The 18242-nt window shown below is 52.4% G+C and overlaps 1 protein-coding gene across 1 annotated transcript in view; it reads left to right on the forward strand.

Moving 5' to 3' along the window:
• Window positions 1–18242, forward strand: part of dnah3 (dynein axonemal heavy chain 3) — a 52413-nt gene that overhangs the window by 18585 nt on the left and 15586 nt on the right. Inside the window, exons 19-44 of the mRNA XM_030340918.1 lie at window positions 87–201; window positions 827–943; window positions 3120–3299; window positions 4258–4394; window positions 4784–4985; window positions 6354–6446; window positions 6646–6756; window positions 6863–6977; window positions 8128–8326; window positions 8608–8716; window positions 8801–8914; window positions 9309–9485; window positions 11068–11159; window positions 11837–12056; window positions 12266–12400; window positions 12553–12664; window positions 12835–13076; window positions 13650–13750; window positions 14278–14383; window positions 14533–14662; window positions 14919–15155; window positions 15243–15346; window positions 17080–17374; window positions 17549–17728; window positions 17830–17953; window positions 18064–18220. Of these exons, the coding sequence (XP_030196778.1) occupies window positions 87–201; window positions 827–943; window positions 3120–3299; window positions 4258–4394; window positions 4784–4985; window positions 6354–6446; window positions 6646–6756; window positions 6863–6977; window positions 8128–8326; window positions 8608–8716; window positions 8801–8914; window positions 9309–9485; window positions 11068–11159; window positions 11837–12056; window positions 12266–12400; window positions 12553–12664; window positions 12835–13076; window positions 13650–13750; window positions 14278–14383; window positions 14533–14662; window positions 14919–15155; window positions 15243–15346; window positions 17080–17374; window positions 17549–17728; window positions 17830–17953; window positions 18064–18220 (3904 nt within the window). The remainder of the gene's footprint in view (window positions 1–86; window positions 202–826; window positions 944–3119; window positions 3300–4257; window positions 4395–4783; window positions 4986–6353; window positions 6447–6645; window positions 6757–6862; window positions 6978–8127; window positions 8327–8607; window positions 8717–8800; window positions 8915–9308; window positions 9486–11067; window positions 11160–11836; window positions 12057–12265; window positions 12401–12552; window positions 12665–12834; window positions 13077–13649; window positions 13751–14277; window positions 14384–14532; window positions 14663–14918; window positions 15156–15242; window positions 15347–17079; window positions 17375–17548; window positions 17729–17829; window positions 17954–18063; window positions 18221–18242) is intronic.

Below are 18242 nucleotides of genomic sequence, written 5' to 3' on the forward strand. Positions count from 1 at the left end.
AAGGCAACACAAAGCGGGTCTCCTGTGATAAACATGAGGCAGGTGTCCTCTGATACACTGTCCGGGGAAAACTCATCATGTCTTAGGTTGGAAGAGATTGGAGCTTCTGCCAGTAAGGAGTATTCATTGGAAAAGGTCATGGAGAAGATGAAGAGCGAATGGGAAGAGCTCTGCTTCTCCTTCACGCCATACAGAGATACAGTAGGTCCACTCACTCACTCACTCAATCATTCACTCACTCACTTACTCACGACTAAGGAGACTTGAAGAACAGGCAGGTCAACTTCATGTGTCTTGATTCAATAAACATTTTCAAACCACTTTCTTCACTTTTTAAAGCTCTTTCTGTTCAAAGAAATACAATTTGTCGAAACAAATCCTATAAATAAACATGTTAATGCATTGATCTGGTATTTCAGGGTGAATTGTTGAAAGGTTAGAGGACAGGAGCGTCCTGGATGCTTTCTGATCCAGTTGCTATGGTTACTATGACAGCGGCCTCATCATTTATTACTGAGCCACACTGAATCTTTCATGACACTGCAGGGAAGTCTGCCTGTTGGGTAACAGAGGAGTACATGCACCTCTGAGACGTTAACCTAACCCTTTATATCTGAAATGAAAAACGCATCACCAGTGAATCCAGAAAGTCTGACATGGCATCAAGTGTCACTCAAATGTAAATATTCCATAGGTTAGTTAGAGCTAACCCTAACCCTATACCACACCATCTCATCTAACTGCAGAGGTAGGAGGGCATGGTGGAGTGGTTAGTTAGTGGATAGTTAGTTAGTTAGTGCTAACCCTAAACCTCATCCCCCCCCAGGGCACCAGCATTGTGGCGGCGGTGGACGACATCCAGGTGCTGCTGGACGACCACCTCATCAAGGCCCAGACCATGCGGAGCTCCCCCTTCATCAAGGCTGTAGAGGCGGAGTGCAGGGTAGGGCTAACCCTAGCCTCTTCATCAAGGCTGTAGAGGCGGAGTGCAGGGTAGGGCTAACCCTAACCCAGAGTTCCCGTTGTCCGATAATTACCGGTCTTGGACCGGAAAAAAATGAGGAGGACCGAAAATTTTAAATGTCTCCGGTCAGAATGACCGATTGTAAATAAGGCCCCGTCCACACGGAACCGAAACGGGCGAAAACGATCCGGTTTCGTTTTATGCTTAATGTTCAAGGTGCTGGTTCTCCACAGAAAAAAGTGGAGCGCATCAACCCTGCGCTCATACAGCATGCGTGCTGTATACAAACATTCAGTCACGAGGAGATTCAACCATTGAGCAGAACAAAATTGAGCAGGTCCTATGTTCCGGTTTTCCCCAAAAAGGGTCCTATGTTCCCCTGTAGCCATACATACCAGGGAGCATAGGACCCTTTTTGGGAAAAGCGGGAAACGAAAAGGGTCCTATGTTCCCCGCAATCTATCAATTTTTAAAAATATTTAAACTTTGACGCGGCATTCGCGTAATGACAGCCAATCGGCGTTCAACAGTGTGACATGTCTAACGTAACAGCCAATCAGTGTTCAACCGGCCAAGTGCAGTGCAGACAGTCCGGGGTGAACTGCAGCTTGGAGGAGAAAGTGATTGTTGCCGTTTGCGACTCCCGGAGCTCTTTATATAATAGTATATAATATAATTGTATAATAATATTACGGCCAAAAGCTCTGTGCACCTCCGGATGGCCGTAACGCGGGGGGCTCTCGTAGGGATTGGGCTTCTCGGGGTTTGTTTACCGGCGTATGAATAGGCTATACTGCGTCAGGTTCTCCGACGTCTCTCCCTCTTCCACAAAAGGTAAAGACATGCAATGGTAGTTATCTCGGCCGGAATTTGGCAGTAATGGTGGAAAAAGTAACAGACCAAGGAACATAGGACCCTTTTTTGGGAAAAGCAGGGAACATAGGACCCTTTTTTAAGAAAAGGGTCCTTTTTAAGTGCAATAAACACAGACAATATCTGACCGTTTTTTTTCCAATTTGACCGGTAAAATGAAACCTTCCCGGTCACATGACCGGCACCAATTTCTTCTAGCGGAAACACTGCCCTAACCCCTTCATCAAGGCTGTAGAGGCGGAGTGCAGGGTAGGGCTAACCCTAACCCCTTCATCAAGGCTGTAGAGGCGGAGTGCAGGGTAGGGCTAACCCAAACCCCTTCATCAAGGCTGTAGAGGCGGAGTGCAGGGTAGGGCTAACCCTAACCTCTTCATCAAGGCTGTAGAGGAGGAGTGCAGGGTAGGGCTAACCCTAACCCCTTCATCAAGGCTGTAGAGGCGGAGTGCAGGGTAGGGCTAACCCTTACCCCTTCATCAAGGCTGTAGAGGCGGAGTGCAGGGTAGGGCTAACCCTAACCCCTTCATCAAGGCTGTAGAGGCGGAGTGCAGGGTAGGGCTAACCCTTACCCCTTCATCAAGGCTGTAGAGGCGGAGTGCAGGGTAGGGCTAACCCTAACCCCTTCATCAAGGCTGTAGAGGCGGAGTGCAGGGTAGGGCTAACCCTAACCCCTTCATCAAGGCTGTAGAGGCGGAGTGCAGGGTAGGGCTAACCCTAACCCCTTCATCAAGGCTGTAGAGGCGGAGTGCAGGGTAGGGCTAACCCTAACCCCTTCATCAAGGCTGTAGAGGCGGAGTGCAGGGTAGGGCTAACCCTAACCTCTTCATCAAGGCTGTAGAGGCGGAGTGCAGGGTAGGGCTAGCCCTAACCTCTTCATCAAGGCTGTAGAGGCGGAGTGCAGGGTAGGGCTAACCCTAACCCCTTCATCAAGGCTGTAGAGGCGGAGTGCAGGGTAGGGCTAACCCTAACCTCTTCATCAAGGCTGTAGAGGCGGAGTGCAGGGTAGGGCTAACCCTAACCCCTTCATCAAGGCTGTAGAGGCGGAGTGCAGGGTAGGGCTAACCCTAACCTCTTCATCAAGGCTGTAGAGGCGGAGTGCAGGGTAGGGCTAACCCTAACCAGCATCTGTCTACAGTCTGCTCTCTGTCTAACCTCCCTAACCCTAACTCTAACCCACTAGTCTGCTCTGTGTCTAACCTCCCTAACCCTAACCCTAACCCACTAGTCTGCTCTCTGTCTAACCTCCCTAACCCTAACCCACTAGTCTGCTCTCTGTCTGGGCCAGCAATGGGAGGAGAAGCTGTCCAGCATGCAGGACATCCTGGACAGCTTGCTGCAGTGCCAGGCCACCTGGCTCTACCTGGAGCCCATCTTCAGCTCTGAGGACATCAGCGCCCAGATGCCCGAGGAGGGACGCAAGTTCACCATCGTGGACGGCTACTGGAAGGACATCATGGCTGAGGCTGTGAGGAACACGCACGCAAACTCACTCACTCAATCACTCTATCACTCACTCTATCACTCACTCTATCACTCTCTCATGTACGCACGCACGCACTCACTCACACACTCACTCGCTCACTCACTCACTCACTCACTCACTCACTCACTCACTCACTCACTCACTCACTCACTCACTCACTCACTCACTCACTCACTCACTCACATAGCCACAGCGCCCCTTGACAGAAGGGGACTACAAGCGAGCGGCCGTTGTGTCTCAAGGCCTGATTCCACCGGCGGACGCGTTATGGCAACGTTACGGCAGATACACACCACAGCAGATAGGTTCCACTCTAATCAATGAGACCATTTTCACCGGGCGCGGCTGCGGAAAGTCTCAGCAGCTTCCCAGGAGCGGCTCGCCGTGCCGCAGCGCTATCATTCCGTAGCATTTCTATTTTTGCCGCAAGCCGTTGCTGAACCGCGTCAATTTCAACAGAGCACATCGAGCAGGGCAGGAAGTGAAAAAGTAAAAGCCATAGAGCATCCGGTCAATTTTCAAAATAAAACACAATACTCAGCTCATGTAGCCTATCACAACTTCACATCAACATTATTACGTCAGGACCGGTGGCACCAGGTTAGCAGTCAATCAATCAAAGGGTCTCAGAGGGTCGGCAACATGGACGACGAGAGACTCATTGTCGAAGTTCAGCAACAAGAAGTCATTTATGTACCAAATCATCCTTTTTATAAGGGCAATGGCCGGAAGGACAAAGCGTGGCATTTAATTGCAGTCGTTTTGGGAGTGGAAGTTGAGTACATTAGGTTTAGGATTATCGCGTGATCTCGCGTGAATACGGCTGGCTCGCAAGGCAGCGTTGCGCTGCCGTAACGCGCCCGGTGGAAATGCAAGCAGGGCAAAGTCGCAGCCGTTCCGTGCCGCAGCCGTAACGCGTGCGGTGGAATCCCGGCGTCAGGTGAAGGACCCGCGGGTGCTGGCGGCCACGGCGCAGAGCAACATGCTGGGCAGGCTGACGGAGGCCAACCTGTTCCTGGAGGACATCCAGAAGGGCCTGAACACCTACCTGGAGATGAAGAGGCTCTACTTCCCCAGGTGACCCACCTCATGCTCCTCATCCATGGACTACTACTATACTATAGCCTTCCTATAGCCTCTCTGCAGTCCATGTTTGGAGGGGGGAACTGGAGCATGGACAACAGAAGACTCATCATTAGGGAAGTACAACTGCAGCTGTGCTGCGTGATTGGATGTCTCTCTTGACCAATCAGCTGTTCGATGTTCCTGGTGTGTGCTGTTGATAATATGAATGTTTGCCATGCACAAGCTTCCCAACAAAAGCTTTACAAAATCAACAGTAAGTAGGATGAATAATTTAAGCAAAAAATCAACCTAATATAGTGTTCCCCCTCGTCATGTCTGACCCTTGATTTATTATGTGATTGGCCTACTCTCTATGGTCCTTCATTTTGATTGGCTCCCAGGTTCTTCTTTCTGTCCAACGACGAGCTCCTGGAGATCCTGTCTGAGACCAAAGACCCGCTGCGAGTTCAGCCCCACCTGAAGAAGTGCTTTGAGGGTATCGCCCGGCTAGAGTTCAGCCAGTCCCTGGAGATCACCGGCATGGTCAGCGCCGAGAGGGAGACCGTGGCCTTCTCTGCACGCATCCAGCCATCCGACGCTAAGGTAGACCCCACTAAGGTAGACCCCACTAAGAGAGACCCCCACTAAGGTAGACCCCCACTAAGGTAGACCCCACTAAGGTAGACCCCACTAAGAGAGACCCCCACTAAGGTAGATCCCACTAAGAGAGACCCCCACTAAGGTAGACCCCCACTAAGGTAGATCCCACTAAGAGAGACCCCCACTAAGGTAGACCCCCACTAAGGTAGACCCCACTAAGAGAGACCTCCACTAAGGTAGACCCCCACTAAGGTAGACCCCACTAAGGTAGACCCCCACTAAGGTAGACCCCCACTAAGGTAGACCCCACTAAGGTAGACTCCACTAAGGTAGACTCCACTAAGGTAGACCCCACTAAGGTAGACTCCACTAAGGTAGACCCCACTAAGAGAGACCTCCACTAAGGTAGACCCCCACTAAGGTAGACCCCACTAAGGTAGACCCCCACTAAGGTAGACCCCCACTAAGGTAGACCCCACTAAGGTAGACTCCACTAAGGTAGACCCCACTAAGAGAGACCCCGCTAAGAGAGACCCCCACTAAGAGAGACCCCCACTAAGGTAGACCCCCACTAAGGTAGACCCCACTAAGGTAGACCCCCACTAAGAGAGACCCCACTAAGGTAGATCCCACTAAGAGAGACCCCCACTAAGGTAGACCCCACTAAGGTAAACCCATCTAAGAGAGACCCCACTAAGAGAGACCCCCACTAAGGTAGACCCCCACTAAGGTAGACCCCACTAAGAGAGACCCCCACTAAGGTAGACCCCACTAAGGTAGACCCCACTAAGAGAGACCCCCACTAAGGTAGACCCCGCTAAGAGAGACCCCACTAAGAGAGACCCCCACTAAGGTAGACCCCAACTAAGGTAGACCCCACTAAGAGGGACCCCCACTAAGGTAGACCCCCACTAAGGTAGACCCCCACTAAGGTAGACCCCACTAAGGTAGACCCCACTAAGAGAGACCCCACCAAGAGAGAGCCCCACTAAGAGAGACCCCTACTAAGAAAGACCCCCACTAAGACAGACCCCACTAAGGTAGACCCCCACTATAGCTCCATAAGGTCTGATAGTAGCAGGCTAGGCTACGCTAGTATAGCTCCATAAGGTCAGATAGTAGCAGGATAGGCTACGCTGGTATAGCTCCATAAGGTCTGATAGTAGCAGGCTAGGCTACGATAGTATAGCTCCATAAGGTCTTATAGTAGCAGGCTAGGCTACGCTGGTATAGCATCATAAGGTCTGATAGTAGCAGGCTAGGCTACGCTGGTATAGCTCCATAAGGTCTGATAGTATCAGGCTAGGCTACGCTAGTATAGCTCCGTAAGGTCTGGTCCTAACGGCATGCTGCCCCCTGGTGGACCTCCAGGGCATGGTGGAGAAGTGGCTGCTGCAGGTGGAGAACATGATGCTGAGGAGCGTGCGGGACGTGTCCCACCAGGGCCTGCTTCAGTACGCCCAGGTAAGCCCAGCCCCCGGCTCCATGTTTTGGTCTTAGTTGTGGTCCTTTTTGTTATCTCCTCACACTGGGGACGGTTGTAACTTGTGTTAGGGTTAGTGGTTAGGTTTGCAATGGTAAACCACAATGACGCCACCGTTCCTAACCCTCTCAGCCCCTGGACAGAGCCCAGATGAACGTTGCCCCCTCCCCCCCTCCTTAGGTACCGAGGAAGGATTGGGTTCTGCGCTGGCCGGGCCAGGTGGTGATCTGTGCCTCCTCCATCTTCTGGACAAGCGAGGTGTCGGAGGCCCTTCAGAGCAACGGCCTGCAGGTCCGCCTGAAGCCCATTGGCTCGGCTTCGTAGCCCACTGTTAACGTTTAATCTCCTGTGAGTGTTGGAGCTGGTGGAGGTGGTGATATTCTCCTCTCACCCATAGGCCTACGTTGACAAGTGCAACGCCCAGATTGGTGACATCGTCGAACTGGTGCGCGGAAAACTAACTGGAGGCGCTCGGGTGACTCTGGGAGCCCTGACGGTGATCGACGTCCACGGTGAATACCCCCTTCCAAGAACTGTGCCAGTGAGCCTAGGGCTCGTTCATGTTGAGATCCAGAGTAGGGGCCGGCTAGGGTAGTGGAGTACAACTGACAACCCAAAGGAACGGGGTTCAAACCCAACCCTAGTTTCTTCCCAAGTTTCTTCTTGTAGTTTTTATAGCTTTTTATAGCTGCTAGGCGTAAAGAGTTCACCGTTCAAAGCGGGATGTTTATTGCGGGGGAGGAGCCGCAAATTTAAATATTGCCCCCGTGTGAGTCTAAGCAGTAGCATGAGTCTAATGCCGCTTTTCCACCGCACATGTAGCTCGACACGACACGCCTCGACACGACACGACTCGACACGGTAGCAGCACGGGTCCTTTTCCACCGCAAATAGTACCTCCTGGACGTGGGCGGGGTCGGCTGCGCGAAAGGGCCGTGACGTATTTTTGTACGCGACGAAAACAACACCGACGCAACCCACACATGGACAAAACCCACATAACAACAATGGAGGACATCGATGCGATGGTATTCGTGTTCGTATTATTAGCTGGCATGTTGAAGAAGTTGAAGAAGTGGAATATGTTGGCTGCGGCGCTGCTATGGCTGTTACCAGCATGGTTGCCATGTCGCTCTCGTGACTTCGTCACACTCTCTGGCCAATCAGTGGCCGGCCGTCTGCCGACGTCACCTTTAGCATCGGCTCAGCCGCTTGGAACCTAGAGCGAGGCGGTACTAGAAAAAGCAGCCACTTCAGGTACCAGATACCATGTTTTCGCGGTGGAAACGCAAAAAATGCGAGCTGAGTCGAGTCGAGTCGAGTCGTGTCGAGCTGGTACCATGCAGTGGAAAAGCGGCATTAGAGTCTAAGCAGTACCATGAGTCTAAGCAGTACGGTGAGTCTAAGCAGTACAGGAGTCTAAACGCTACAGTGAGTTTAAGCAGTACCATTAGTTTAAGCAGTACATTGAATCTCAGCGGTACAATGAGTCTATGAGTCTAAGCGGTACGGTGAGTCTAAGCAGTAGCATGAGTCTAAACGCTACAGTGAGTCTAAGCGGTACCATGATTCTAAATGCTACAGTGAGTCTAAGCAGTAGCATGAGTCTAAACGCTACAGTGAGTCTAAGCGGTACCATGAGTCCAACCCGCCCCCCCACAGCCCGGGACGTGGTGGCCCAGCTGGCTGCGGATGGCGTGTGGTCGCTCAACGACTTTGCGTGGATCTCCCAGCTGCGCTACTTCTGGGAGGACGGCGACGTGATGCTGCGCATGATCACCACCTGCCTGAAGTACGGATACGAGTACCTGGGGAACTCCTCGCGGCTCGTCATCACGCCACTCACGGACCGCTGCTACAGGTCCGCGCAGCCGGGGGCTGGGGTCACACACCTCCTTCTATGGGTTAGAGTTAGGGTTACCCTGAGATTCTGAGGTTAGGGTTACCCTAACCCTAGCCCTAACCCTACCCTAACACTAACCCTAACCAGAGAGGAGGTAGAAATCAGGGGTTCAAGTCCCCTTTACTTCTTTACACACACACACACACACACACACACACACACACACACACACACACACACACACACACACACACACACACACACACACACACACACACACACACCATGTTTGCCTCCAGGACGCTGATGGGAGCGTTGAAGCTCAACCTGGGAGGGGCCCCTGAGGGTCCTGCAGGAACCGGCAAGACGGAGACCACCAAGGACCTGGCCAAAGCCCTGGCCAAGCAGGTCAGACCTCAGAGCTCAGGGGGGGCAGCTGTATCGCAGCGGGCCGGCGGGGGTGTCTGTGTGACCATGTGCTGTGCCCCCCAGTGTGTGGTGTTTAACTGCTCCGACGGTCTGGACTACAAAGCCATGAGCAAGTTCTTCAAGGGGCTGGCGCAGTCCGGGGCGTGGGCCTGCTTCGACGAGTTCAACCGCATCGAGGTGAGCCCGCCCCCTGGTAGCACAGACCCCACCCCCTGGCAGCACAGACCCCGCCCACTGGCAGCACAGTCCGGGGGAGATTAGGGAAGGGTAAGGGTTAGAGTTAGGGTTAGCAGATTAAGGGTTAAGGTTAGCCGATTTTGGTAAATCTGCTGATTCTCTGCTGTGTGTGTGTGTGTGTGTGTGAGTCTGTCTGTCTGTCTGTCTGTCTGTCTGTCTGTCTGTCTGTCTGTGTGTGTGTGTGTGTGTGTATGTCTGTGAGCGTGTGTGTGTGTGTGTGTGTGTGTGTGTGCTTGTGTGTGTGTGTGTGTGTGTGTGTGTGTGTCTGTGTCTGTGTCTGTGTCTGTGTCTGTCTGCGTGTGCGTGTGCGTGTGTGTGTGTGTGTGAGTACCAGGTGGAGGTCCTGTCGGTGGTGGCCCAGCAGGTGCTGTGCATCCAGCAGGCCGTGGCCAAGGACCTGAAGAAGTTCCTGTTTGAGGGCACAGAGCTGGCCCTCAACCCCACCTGCTCCGTGTTCATCACCATGAACCCGGGCTACGCAGGCCGCGCGGAGCTCCCTGACAACCTCAAGGTACCGCTAACCTCAAGGTACCGCTAACCCTGACCTCAAGGTACCGCTAACCCCAACCTCAAGGTACCGCTAACCCCGACCTCAAGGTACCGCTAACCCCGCCCTCAAGGTGCCGCTAACCTCAAGGTACCGCTAACCCCGCCCTCAAGTTACCGCTAACCCCGACCTCAAGGTACCGCTAACCTCAAGGTACCGCTAACCCCGCCCTCAAGTTACCGCTAACCCCGACCTCAAGGTACCGCTAACCTCAAAGTAACGCTAACCCCGCCCTCAAGGTACCGCTAACCTCAAGGTACCGCTTACCCCGCCCTCAAGGTACCGCTAACCCCGCCCTCAAGGTACAGCTAACCTCAAGGTACCGCTAACCCCGCCCTCAAGGTACCGCTAACCCCGCCCTCAAGGTATCGCTAACCCCGCCCTCAAGGTACCGCTAACCCCGCCCTCAAGGTACCGCTAACCTCAAGGTACCGCTAACCCCGCCCTCAAGGTACCGCTAACCTCAAGGTACCGCTAACCCCGCCCTCAAGGTACCGCTAACCTCAAGGTACCGCTAACCCCGCCCTCAAGGTACCGCTAACCCCGCCCTCAAGGTATCGCTAACCCCGCCCTCAAGGTACCGCTAACCCCGCCCTCAAGGTACCGCTAACCCCGCCCTCAAGGTACCGCTAACCCCACCCTCAAGGTACCGCTAACCCCGACCTCAAGGTACCGCTAACCTCAAGGTACCGCTAACCCCGCCCTCAAGGTACCGCTAACCCCGACCTCAAGGTACCGCTAACCTCAAGGTACCGCTAACCCCGCCCTCAAGGTACCGCTAACCGTACAGAATAGAAGAGTAAAGACTAGAATAGTACAGAATACCATTTTATAGTATAAAATATAATACCACAGAATATTTAGTATACTACAGATCAGAATATAATATTGCAGCTACAATATAATATTACAGAATGTTATAGAATAGAACAGATCAGAATGTAATATTACAGAAGAGAAAAGGATGGTAGAATACTGCAGTAAAATATGTTAATTGTTTTTGATTGAAACAAGAAATGTCTTGATGTATTTGATGTTTAGGCCATAGTGGCAGATGATTTAAAATAGAGTAGAATGCAAGATAATTCATAAATAAAATAGATTAAAACTTTATGGTTCAGCCTGGGCATGAAAGAAGAGAGAGGTTCTGCTGGACATCTAGTCACAGTGTGTGTGGTACACCTGGTCACAGTGTGTGTGGTACACCTGGTCACAGTGTGTGTGCGGTACACCTGGTTACAGTGTGTGTGCGGTACACCTGGTTACAGTGTGTGTGGTACACCTGCTCACAGTGTGTGTGGTACACCTGGTCACAGTGTGTGGTACACCTGGTCACAGTGTGTGTGGTACACCTGGTCACAGTGTGTGTGGTACACCTGGTCACAGTGTGTGTGGTACACCTGGTTACAGTGTGTGTGCGGTACACCTGGTCACAGTGTGTGTGGTACACCTGGTCACAGTGTGTGTGGTACACCTGGTCACAGTGTGTGTGGTACACCTGGTCACAGTGTGTGTGGTACACTTGGTCACAGTGTGTGTGTGATAGGCTTTGTTCCGCACTGTGGCCATGATGGTGCCAGACTACGCCCTCATCGGGGAGATCTCCCTCTATTCCATGGGCTTCACCCAGTCCCGCAGGTACGTCTCTTCCTCTTCCTGCCAATGCTACGTGGCTACATGTGCTCAGTAATCCTAGCCACATGGCAGGTGCGTAATGCTCTCCTCTGAAGGTGCTTCAACACTTCTCCAAGAAACACATGATAACACGCGAAGCATTCGGCCATGTAGCATTTAGCAACATAGCATTTATCCACGCAGCATTTAGCAGCGTAGCATTGGACCATGTACCATTTCTCGGGGTCATCCCTATGTTCCCCAGGTCCTATGTTCCCCGGGTACGAAGGGTTAGGGTCAGGTTTTTGGTTAGGGTTAGGGTAACCCTAACCCTAACCCTAATCATAACCAATCGGAGGAGAGCCATTCTAACCAATCACAGGCGAAGAAATTATTAGCTCGCCAGATCCTATGTTCCCCGGTCACATACAAAGCGGGGAGCATAGGACCCGGGGAACATAGGACCCGGGGAACATAGGTACGCTTCCCATTTTTCCATGTAGCATTTAGCAACGTAGCATTTAGCAATGTAGCATTCGAACATATCGTATTTATCCATGCCGCACTTATCAACATAGCATTTAGCAATGTAGCATTTGATCATGAGGTATTTATCCTTGTAGCATTAGAAGAAGTAGCCTTTAGTCAGGTAGCCCGCTGGCTCTGCTCCACCACCATGTAACCAGAGTGAACCTCCTCAGCCTGGCCGGTAAGATCGTGGCCACGTACCGTCTGTGCTCGGAGCAGCTATCCTCCCAGCACCACTACGACTACGGCATGCGGGCCGTCAAGTCGGTGCTGACGGCCGCCGGCAACCTGAAGCTCAAGTACCCTGCGGAGGACGAAGGCGTGCTGCTACTGAGGGCCCTGATGGACGTCAACATGGCCAAGTTCCTGGCCCAGGACGTCCCGCTGTTCCAGGTGCTCCCAGCAGGGGGCGTGGCTCAAGCCTGTTCTATGATGGTCTAGATTAGGGTTAGGGTTACCCTAACCCTAACCCTAACCCTAAAGAATGTCTTTATTATAATGTGTTGAGGGATACTTTAAACTGAACATTTTTGAATTGTTGAAAATGTTCCTGGCCAATTTGACATGAAGTGAGTGATGCCGATGCTGTGGTTGCTCTTAAGGGTATAATCTCGGACCTGTTCCCTGGGGTGGTCCTCCCCAAACCGGACTACGATCTGCTCTTCAAGGCTCTCAACGACAACATCTCCAAACTCAAGCTCCAGCCAGTCCCCTGGTTTATCTGCAAAATCATACAGGTACAAGGACACACCTGGTGTACAGGTACCAGGACACACCTGGTATACAGGTACCAGGACACACCTGGTATACAGGTACCAGGACACACCTGGTATACAGGTACCAGGACACACCTGGCTAGAGGTCACCTGTTCTTGTGTTCCTTCTGCAGGTGTATGAGATGATGCTGGTGCGCCATGGCTTCATGATAGTGGGGGACCCCCTGGGGGGGAAGACCTCAGCGTACCAGGTGCTGGCGGGGGCCCTGGGAGACCTCTACGAGGGTACGCTGCTCATCACATTCCTTCCTACGGTCCACCCTGGAGACGACGCCCTTTAGTGTCTCAAACGGTTTCACAGCTCCACGTCATACGGCCACCCTAACATGGCGTGGAAGTATCCGTTCATCCACCTTTCAATGTTTGTCATCTGGTGTTCCCCACCCCCCGTCCAGCCGGGCTGATGGAGGAGTGTGCGGTGGACTACTGCCTCATCAACCCCAAGGCCGTCCCCATGGGCCAGCTGTACGGCTGCTTCCACAGCGTGAGCCATGAGTGGTCGGACGGCGTGCTGGCCACCTCCTTCAGGGGGCAGGCCGCCTCCCTCTCCGACCACCGCCAGTGGATCGTGTTCGACGGGCCCATCGACGCCGTGTGGATCGAGAACATGAACACAGTGCTGGACGACAACAAGAAGGTAGGAGGACGGAGCACAGCTAGCCTGGTCCCTCTGGGGTTCAGGCTAACCCACCGTAGCCCCGGGGCTGTGGGCATGGTCCCTTGGGTTCAGGCTAACCCACGTAGGCCCGGGGCTGTTAGCCTGGTCCCTCTGGGGTTCATGCTAACCCACCGTAGCCCCGGGGCTGTTAGCCTGGTCCCTTGGGTTCAGGCTAACCCACCGTAGCCCCGGGGCTGTGGGCATGGTCCCTCAATACATTATGGCAACCACCATGGAGGGTGGCTACAATATGTATTGACAATCTGTAAGCATTGCGATACTTTTGTGCGATTACCACTGTAGGATAATATTATTTTGCTTCCACTTACGTTTTGTTGCGATCTTTTGGTTAACCTAATAAGAATTGCAGAAGCAAAGAATCCCAATTCTCTCATTAATCACCCTTTACTCCATCCCTGATGGTTTCCTGGTGCACAGTATCCTATGTGTGATTGCTCGCGCTCTCTCTCTCTCTCTCTCTGTCTCTGTCTCTGTCTCTGTCTCTCGCCCTCTCGCCCTCTCTCCATGTTCTTCCTGATGCTCCTGGTTCAGTTATGTCTGATGAGCGGTGAGATCATTCAGATGAGCTCCAAGATGAGTCTGATCTTTGAGACGGCTGACCTGGAGCAGGCTTCACCAGCTACTGTCAGCAGGTACAGTTAACTAAATAACTACCTAACTAACTATTGAACACATCGGACTGATAATGAATCCACTCTTAATGTACAGGACTAGTGAACACATCGGACTAGTGAACACATCGGAATAGTGAACACATCGGACTAGTGAATACATCGGACTACTGAAGACATTGGACTAGTGAAAACATCAGACTATTGAACACATCAGACTATTGAACACAATAGACTAGTGAACACATCAGACTAGTCAACACATCAGACTAGTCAACACATCGGAATATTGAACACATCAGACTAGTGAGTCCATTCTTAATGTGGTAGCCCGCTTTAAATTTGTATCTCTAAGTTAGCTTATAAACTAAAGTGATGTTTATATCACAGACCTCATACGAGCTCAAGTCCAGCGGTTCGGTTTCCATTAATCAATATGTTCCGTATAATGCAATGATGGCAGTATCATTATAGAGCAGCAGAAACAGCATCATCCAGTTTTCCCTTAGTTGGTATTGTGAGTGACAGGTGGCCGGCCTTTGCCCCAGGTGTGGTATGATCTACATGGAGCCCCACCAGCTGGGATGGACCCCCCTCAGAGACTCCTACATGGACACCCTGCCGGACAGCCTGGGCGCCCAACACAGGCAGCTGGTGAGAGTGTCCCCACAGTGGGGGGTGGTGGGAGGATTAGAGCTTACCCGGCTCCATGCCTAGGGTCTGCAGCCCATCTTTGGGGATCCGGTATATAGTCATGGCGGTCAGAGTTTGAGTTGTGACTGTGAGTGCGTTATTTCCTGTAGATAATGGAACTGTTCGATTGGCTGCTTCAGCCGTGTCTGGACTTTGTGGCCCGGGATTGTCGCTTCCTGGTCCAGACCTCCCCAATCCACCTGGCTGGCAGTCTGATGAGGCTGTACAGCTGCCTGCTGGGTCCGTTCACCGCCGTCTGTCTGAATCCATCGCTCTGTGTGTGTCTGAGTGCATAGCTGTGTGTGTGTGTGTGTGTGTGTGTGTGTGTTTATGTGTGTGTTTATGTGTGTGTGCGCGTGTGTGTGTGTGTGTGTGTGTGTGTGTGTGTGTGTGTTTATGTGTGTGTGTGTTTATGTGTGTGTGTGTGTGTGTGTGTGTGTGTGTGTGTGTGTGTGTGTGTGTGTGTGTGTGTGTGTGCTTGCTCTCCTGACTCTAGATGAGGTCGCTGCGTCGGGTGCTGATGGCTCCGAGGGCATGTCCAGCCAACAGACGACCATGTGGCTGCAGGGCCTCTTCCTATTCGCTGTGGTATGGAGTGTGGGCGGGACCATCAACGGGGACAGCAGGAAGAGGTTTGACGTCTACTACCGTCTTCTGATCACTGGCGCGGAGAGCGAGCACCCGCCACCCAAGAACATCCAACTCAGCAAGAGCAACCTTTTCCCCGAGAGAGGTGCTCTTTTATTCAGACCCAAACCTCAGACATGAGCCGTGACATTAGAGCTGTTAGTAACGCATGACGTGTCCCGATGGCTTCTAGGCAGCGTCTACGACTACTACTTCCACAAGCAGGGCCCGGGACACTGGAGCCTGTGGACGGACTCGGTGAGCAAGGAGGACAGCGTCATCCCCGCTGGCGCCAACGTAAGGTCTGGTCCTTCACTGGGCGGGGGGCAGGCGGGGGGCAGGCGGGGGGCAGGCGGGGGGCAGGCGGGGGGCAGGCGGGGGGCAGGGGGGGGGCAGGCGGGGGGCAGGCGGGGGGCAGGCGGGGGGGCAGGGGGGGGGGCAGGGGGGGGGCAGGGGGGGGGCAGGCGGGGGGGGGCGGGCAGGCGGGGGGGCAGGCGGCGGGCAGGCGGGGGGGCAGGCGGGGGGGGCGGGCAGGCGGGGGGGCAGGCGGGGGGGGCGGGCAGGCGGGGGGGCAGGCGGGGGGCAGGGGACTTTCATTATCATCATCCCCCATTCAGAACCCATTCACAGCTTCCAAACATCGTTTTTAGTATTCTAACTGTTTCCTCTTGTCTTGTTTTTTTTTAAATATAAAAACTCATCTTAGACACGCTTTACTCTGCTAACCTCACCCTTACTCTTATACACACTAGGGTTGCCACGGTGTCAACTCTCCTCTCACACTCCGTGACAGCGGCTGGCAGTGCGCCAATTCTCGGCGTCTTATAACGTTCTATATATAATAGTATATATATAGTATAATTAAGCAATAGATCACGCCAGGCTGTGGTATGTGCTCATTATACCCCTTCACAGTGGTATAATGAGCACATGCCACTGACTGAAGTGATCTATTGCTTTTATACAACGGTTACTGTTATGGCGAAACGAAAGTCATAGACACACTACATTTAAAAAGAAACCAAGAAAGTCAAAATAGCCGTTTTGTTAAAGAATACAAAAAAGTAGTCCCTCCTGGCTGCCGCTATGCATCGACGGTCGCTATGCAACACACTTTAGCGTCCCTCCGAGAGAAGGCTCCGATAGAGCGGTTCGCCGGCAATTTATCCTATGGAGCAGTTCACTCGCCGTGTGCCTAAGCTTTCGTTAGTCTCTCCATCGCCTTGCTCACTCCCGGACTAACAACATTTACACCCTCTCCATCATCCAACATATCTTTTACTTTGTAACTGTTTCTACTTCCAGGCGCGGAGTGATATGCAAACTTTCACAAAATGATCGGGCGTCATAGCAGTTGTGTATACGCTAGTTATACAACAGTTGGGAACCAATCAGATCGCTGGATTTAGGTCCCCCATTGTATAATATAATTGTATGTATCATAATATCACGGCCAAAAGCTCTGTGCGCCTCCGGATGGCTGTAGTGCGGGGAGCTCACGTAGGGATTGGGCTTCGCGGGGTTTGTTTACCGGCGTTGCTATGGTTAACGGTCTGGTAAGGAAGCACGTCAATTCTCGGCGCGACAATTCTCCGGCACAGAGCAGAACTGTGGCCTATTCTACACATTATAATTTTCTTAATTATAATATGATTCATTTTTACTGAATTTGCTTTTTATTACTGAAAAAAAAAAAAAAAAGAAACGGTGTTGCCGAGTAATCGGTGTTGGCCTCAACACCGGTAACACCGGTAATACCGTATACCGCGGCAACCCTAATACACACTTAACTGGGCCAACCCTTACCCTGACCCTGACTCTTATGAACACTTTATTCTGCCAACAGTAACCCCCGCCCACACTCCTACTGGAGCAGACCCTGATATTAGCTCCTCTATCTAGTTTTCACACCCATTGGCTGACCAAAATAAAGACACATTACACATTACATCTTATTGCAGCTTTAAGTCATCTTTAGGATGTTGGAATCCCGGCAAAAAAGGCAGGGGTCGGTTGTTCCCTGTGTGCAGGTGTCTGACCTCATCGTCCCCACCATGGAGACGGCCCGCCAGCTCTTCTTCCTGAGCTCCTACCTGGCCCACGAGGTGCCCGCGCTGTTCCTGGGGCCCACAGGCACGGGCAAGTCTCTGATCAACAACAGCTTCCTGGTGCGGCTGCCCAAGGAGCGCTATGTGCCGAACTGCATCAACTTCTCCGCCCGCACCTCGGCCAACCAGACCCAGGACATCGTCATGGCCAAGCTGGACCGCCGCAGGAAGGGCGTGTTCGGGCCCCCCGTGGGGAAGAGGTGTGTCGTCTACGTGGGTAAGGAACACAGGAACCGGACTACTGTTTGTTTGGGATGGATACCTTGTAGAATGATCAGTGTTATGTGGTAGTGCTGCTGGGTGCACTTGGAACAGGCACAGTTTATCGTATTGAATTCCTGAAAGAGCACCAAGCCCTTCCCTCTCTTTGACCTTTGACCTGTGTCGCTAGATGACCTCAACATGCCGGCTAAAGAAGTTTACGGGGCCCAGCCCCCCATCGAGCTGCTAAGACAGTGGATTGACCACCACCACTGGTACGACCAGAAGGACACCTCCAGACTGGACATCGTGGATGTTCTGTTTGTGTCTGCTATGGGGCCCCCTGGTGGAGGGAGGAACGACATTACAGGTGACGACTGTTGAATTATCCCATTTAGGATCTTCAACCACTGCAAATAAACCTTAAAGTGGATAGATGTGAGTGAGCTAAAATGTCCTCTGGAACACCAGGTCGCTTCACCCGGCACCTGAACATCATCTCCATCGACTCGTTTGATGACGAAACAATGAGCAAGATCTTTGGTTCCATCACTGACTGGCACTTCAGCAGAGGCTTTGAAGCTTCCTTCTCCAGGTAACATCAAGACCATCTTCTTCAGGGGACTGGCCTGGAAATAAGGCCATCGATAAGCTGGTGTGTGTGTGTGTGTGTGTGTGTGTGTGTGTGTGTGTGTGTGTGTGTAGGCTAGGGAAGATCATGGTGCAGGCCACCATGGCAGTTTATAAGGACACTATGGACAGCTTCCTCCCCACCCCGTCCAAGTCTCACTACATCTTCAACCTGAGGGACTTTGCCAGAGTAATCCGCGGCGTTCTGCTGGCACCGCACACACACATGCAGGTAAGGAGAGCAAACTGAATGG

Source organism: Gadus morhua, chromosome 18 (genome assembly GCF_902167405.1).
Source record: "Gadus morhua chromosome 18, gadMor3.0, whole genome shotgun sequence".
Lineage (NCBI taxonomy): Eukaryota > Metazoa > Chordata > Actinopteri > Gadiformes > Gadidae > Gadus > Gadus morhua.